This window comes from Microtus ochrogaster, unplaced genomic scaffold, assembly GCF_000317375.1.
Source record: "Microtus ochrogaster isolate Prairie Vole_2 unplaced genomic scaffold, MicOch1.0 UNK7, whole genome shotgun sequence".
Lineage (NCBI taxonomy): Eukaryota > Metazoa > Chordata > Mammalia > Rodentia > Cricetidae > Microtus > Microtus ochrogaster.
This window is the reverse complement of record NW_004949105.1, coordinates 4,994,369-4,999,613: the sequence shown is the minus strand read 5'-3', so window position 1 is coordinate 4,999,613 and position 5,245 is coordinate 4,994,369. Positions and strand designations below refer to the sequence as shown.

Sequence of the window (5,245 nt, the reverse complement as noted above, 5' to 3'; positions counted from 1 at the left end):
GCAGCAGGGAGAAATACATAGCCAGGCAGCGGGAAAGACCGAAGAAGGCTCTCAAGCGGAGGGCCATGGCTGTTAGTGTCGTTCACGCAGGTGAACAAGGAGCACCAGGTTTGGGGCAGAATAAAATACACCAATTGTCCAGAGACAGCTTGTCACTGAGCGTCTGGAGGTTTGTGTGCAGCAAACCCAAGGCGTTGGCAGCGCTGTGCCAGGCTTCAGAGAGGGTGAGGAAAAACATTCTCTTAGGACAAACAATGTATTTTATATAGCAAACAGGGTTTGGAACTGGAGGGGAAAGTTACAGTGGGATTATGGTCCAGGAGGCATGTGTTCCTGTGTGGACACAGCACACGTGTGTACCCTTTCCTAGGGGAGCCTCCAAGTCTGAGCCTGGACAGCTACGGGCTGCCCTCTGGGAGGGGAAATGGCAGAAACACTTTACTTTTCTTCTGTGGACAGGCGGTGCAGGGCTGTGCCCAAGTCTTCTAGTCTATCTTTGTGCTCCAGTTCCTGGTACAAGCCCCGTGGAACACTGGCCAGGCCGTGCAGCAACCCGAACAGGCAGCCAGCAATTGCCCCCGTGGCTCCGCTCTCACCTGGAACAGCAAACAAATGGCGAGGCTGATGCCTACCTCCCGGCCCCAGCAGAGCTCCACAAACACAGGGCTCGCTAGTGTCATAACTCACACCCACGCGGCTCCATTTGTTGTCGAGAGTGGGGGCCACCAGGGGACAATGGGCCTCAGGAGGAGAAGCTTTTCACCCAGACCCAGGAAGCTCGCTCTAAAATGCCGCGGCTTTGTGCGGGCTATAGAACTGCAGGGGAGCGGGGGAGCCTGTGTCACGGGGTGGAGGGAGACCTGCCAGCTCTGAGTGAGCAGCTGGAAAGAGAAGAGTCCCTGCACCTGGTCACTGTCCTTCCGACAGTGGTTACCCGTGAGACCGGCAGGCTTGTGGGCCACACCAAAGTACGTTACTGCAACTGTATCTATGTCCCTGATGTTGTACATAGATGGCGATCAGAGACTCCAGAGGCGTGTGTTCCAGGTCTGTGGCTGAAACCCACAACTGTGGCTGGACCCTAAACACCGAGAAGTGCTCCAGGGCTTTGTACCTTCTGGAAGTATCCACCACAGAGGAAGGCATCTTACCTCCGTGAAACATGGCCCGCTGGCACAGCTCGGTCCAGTTGTTCCCTGCACCAAGGAGGGCATCGTAGGCTATCATGGGGGCATCATGGCCGCGCCGTCCCCCTCGGCCTTCTGAGCTCCACTTCTTGTATGTCTGAAGAGAACTGTGGGTCAATGTGTGTCCAGCAAAAGATCCACGCCCACCCCTGTGGCTGCCGTCCACCCACCAGCCTTGTTCACTTGCCCACGGAGCACAGGCTATCCCAGGGCTGGACTTACCTTGTCTCGCTCCTCAGCATCGTAGTTGCCAGGGAAGGTGGCTTTGTTCTCTGTTTCTTCACTGATTTTTCTTTCCTCCAGATAAAACTGCCATTTTGCTTCGAAGTAAAACCAGTGCTCTTGGTACTCTAGGTGCAAGCACAGAGTAGGAGGGTTGAGGGCACCTGGTGGAGGCAGGCAGTGCCTTCTCCCCACTGAGGGTGTGGGGGATGGAGCGCCTGTGCCATGATAGGTGTGGCTGCTTCCAACAGTAGTGCAGAAGATGGGGAGGAGGCAGAACAGTGCCCGGGTTATTTCACTGCTCTCTAAAGCAGAAAGTGGTCACAGGACAATTATGAATTCATAATTGTAATTAATTAGGTCTGGAGATGTAGCCCGGGGTTAAGAGCGCTTGCCTAGCATGCGTAAGACACTGAAAAGAAAAGAGAAAGAAAGAAAGCCCCCAAACTAAAGAAACCCAGAAACCCAAAGCCAAATCAACAGGGAATTCTGTGTTTTACTTAGCTTAAATCTGGACCTGCACAGTAAGGGGGGAAGTTTTGTTATTACTGATAATCTGAAACCCAAGCCGCAAGGAAATTGCAGCACCTCTGGCTGGCGCATCAGATGAGGAGGGCACTGGCTGGGCAGTGGCCAGCAGCCACTCATCCTACAGATGACCAAGCCCTCTGCAGCCTTGGAGCAGCAGGAAATGGCGGTGCCTGCTCTAGGAGGGTGACAGCTTGTCTCCCCCTGGAGGCAATAGAGGATGGGGACTGCCTTTAGGGGTTGGTAGGGTCTGGGGGACATGGCTGAGGATAGCGATCTAGACCCTATTTTCTGTCTATGGCTGGACAGCTGAGAGCAGAGGACACAGCAGAGAGAGTAAAGGACTATGGGGGCCGGAACGGGGCAGCGGCAAGCAGACGCTGCAGCAGAGAAGCCAGGAGGTGCTGGGACAGTTTCTCTCACTAGCATATTGGAATTCTGGACCTGCTGGGCTTCACAAAGTTGAAGTACTGCCTGTTTGAATACCACTAAAGGCAAAACACCTGTGTGGGGCAGCACCGCCTGCCTCTACCCAGGGAGCAGGTGAGAGCAGCTAGGCAGGGAGATTTTCAGACCCAGAACCCCTTAGAGAGGGAGCTCCAGGGGATGCTCTCCAAGGATGTTTACAGAACAACACTTTTTGGGTGAACTTAGGTTCTGTTGAAAGTTATTTCTAAGGAGCTCCTAAAACTCTAGTTAAGCAAACTTAAAATCAAACAGACACAACAGGACTGTTTCTCCGGGGTCACCTCCCAGAAAGAGTCAAGTCCCCAGATCTTCCGGAAGTGAACTCTGTTCTCAGGTTCATGCCCTCATGGATGGCACACCTGAAAAATAACCACCCGGGTTCTGGAGTCCTGGGGTGTTCCTTAGCAGTATGAATGCTGTGTTGTAAGGGTCTGCTCTATCATAGTAAGTGTCTTCCAGTCTTGGGGGGCATCTGGTGACCCTGTTTAGATGAGAGAAACAGCCTGCTGGCTGTAGGCAGCATTGGGGGACCTTCAGGGGACATCAAGGTCCATTTGAGACAGAGGGACCAGGGAATGATGGCTAAACAAAACAAACTAAACTAAACAAAAATAAATGCAATAAATGTCGCGTGGAGGCCAAGCAAGCGATGGACAGGTAGTTCAGAGATGAGCTAGCTAGGATTCCCGGCACCACCCGGTAAGCCCAATTTCCTCCAGTGCTGAGGCCAAGTGACTGTCCTCCTGTGTGTTATGTGTCCTTGTAAAGTTGTTCTGGAATCCTGACTTTGATGTGACTCTTGGAACTGCCCAAGAGTCATTCGGCTTCAGGCCGCTCCCTTCTTTCAGGACACCCTGGAGGGCTTATTTTAGAATGTTTACTCCCACTTAGGTGCACAGCAGGACACGTGGGGCCACCTGTGCTTGCCCACTCACACGCATCTCCCTTAGAGTGGAGAACAGCTCGGGGTAAGAGGTATATATACTCTGTGACGTGGGGTGCGAGCCCTGAGTTTTCTGGGCCTGCACTGGGCTCCTGCATCTGTATCTATGGCTACCGCACACACCTCCGAGTAAAGTGGGGGAGGGTGGGGTATACTTTGCTGCTTTCGCGCCCTAACCCTGGAAGCTGTAGTGCATCCAGGACTTTTGAATAACAGGCTGACCATGCCCACTAGGTGACAGGCTCTGGGTTAACAAGGGCAATGGAAACTGTGGGGATACATGCCTTTGGTGGTCTCTGGGGACGCATGACACGGGGATCCATCTTGGTACAGATGGAAGTGTGTGGCACGGATGCATCTCTTTGGTTAAGTACAGGCTAGGGTGGGGCTGTGTAAAATGTAGGGGCAATGCATTCCTCTATGAAGGCAGAGACAGTTCTCTGTCGCACTAGACACTTGGTGTCAGCTTGGAGCTGTGGAAGGTGTGGGTGTCTTAGAGACCTCAGGCTACTGGGGAAGAAGCCACGCGTGTGGCTGTGTTTCTCCGTGAGGTCCTGGTACCATTCGGAGCAGGTGTCTGCCCTTGGCCAAGTGAGGACGGTTGCAAAGTCAGATCTTCGCTTACTGACTGAGGGCTTCTCCAGGCATTGCCTTTGGTTGAGCACCTAGAGCTTCTGTGTGGCTGGTGCAGGACTTGGTGAAACATGAGCATATGTGCTTTGGGCAAGTGGGAAGCAGGGGCAGGAAGGCAGGCTCACCTGCCATGTGCCGGATGGTCTTCCTGCAGTACTCCTCAGCCAGCGGGACTGCCTTCAGCATATCTCTTCCCCATTGTACAAGGGGCTTTCCTTGTACTGCGTAGGAGGCGAACAGAGCAGTGCACAGGGACCCAAGGAAACCTGGAGGGTGGGGGAAAGAGAGGGACAGCTGTTACCTGGGCCAGGGGCTTTCGAGTCCAAACACAACCCCCAGAGCTGTGAGCTCTGCCTCTTCTCTCTGCATAAGAGGTGAGACGCTCATCTTTCCAGGGCTGCTACAGGACCTAGATATTAAGAGGAGAAGCATAGGCCAGGCCATGGAGAAGGGCGGGAGCCCATAGTACTGACTGGCACCTACTTAGACTCGAGCCCAGCTTCCCCTCAAGATCCACACCTCTCTTTTGCTCTGCCATGTATGATACAGGAATGATGAGAATTCTCCCCCTCGTGTCGTCTCTCTAACATGGCCACACTTAGTGACAGTCCTGTTTCCAAGCAGAACATCATCCTAACAGGACCCACGCCCGTCCAGTACCCGCTTTACCTGTGGGATGGTTGTGGGTCATTCTACCGCACTCAATACTGACTTCAACGAGGGTCTCCAGCCGGCCTGGCTTCCAGTACCGCATCCCGATGCACATTGCTTTAGTGGCAGCTCCAAACCCCGAACCTAAATGGGTGATAGACACCTGAATTCAGGTTTACTCCCATAGCCCCTGGAAGTCCTGCATTCCTGATTCCTAAAGTACAAGGTTTAGGTAACTACATGCCATTAGAATATCATTAAATGAGTAAACAATTAACACTGCCCCCAATCCCAGACAAGAGAAAAAGAGATCTATGGGTCAGGTTGCAAGAAAGTGGAGTTATTTAACCCTGACAATGGGCTTTCTCTTGATCCCCGGTAGGATCATAATGCGTGTCTATTGGGGAATCTCAGAAGCAGCGTTGAACCAGATATGACTGCTTCCTCCCGTCTTCCCTTTCTCTCTCTCTTCCTTCCTTCATTCCTCTTTTGGAAAACAGAGTTTGGTTACATAGCCACTGTTACTGGGAACTTTTTTCTTTAAAAATAGTGTCATTCAGTCACAATGGACAGAGAGTCCTCTGCTGGCCTCCTCGGGCACTCCACATATGCC

The 5,245-nt window shown here is 52.8% G+C and overlaps 1 protein-coding gene across 1 annotated transcript in view; it reads right to left on the bottom strand.

Annotated features, from left to right (window-relative positions):
• Positions 1-237: 237 nt before the first annotated feature.
• Positions 238-5,245, bottom strand: part of Adprhl1 (ADP-ribosylhydrolase like 1) — a 12,366-nt gene continuing 7,358 nt past the window's right edge. The window contains exons 3-7 of the mRNA XM_005366263.3: positions 4,651-4,776; positions 4,107-4,247; positions 1,410-1,537; positions 1,152-1,284; positions 238-596 (exon numbers count right to left, since the gene is read on the bottom strand). Of these exons, the coding sequence (XP_005366320.1) occupies positions 439-596; positions 1,152-1,284; positions 1,410-1,537; positions 4,107-4,247; positions 4,651-4,776 (686 nt within the window). The 3' untranslated portion in view covers positions 238-438. The remainder of the gene's footprint in view (positions 597-1,151; positions 1,285-1,409; positions 1,538-4,106; positions 4,248-4,650; positions 4,777-5,245) is intronic.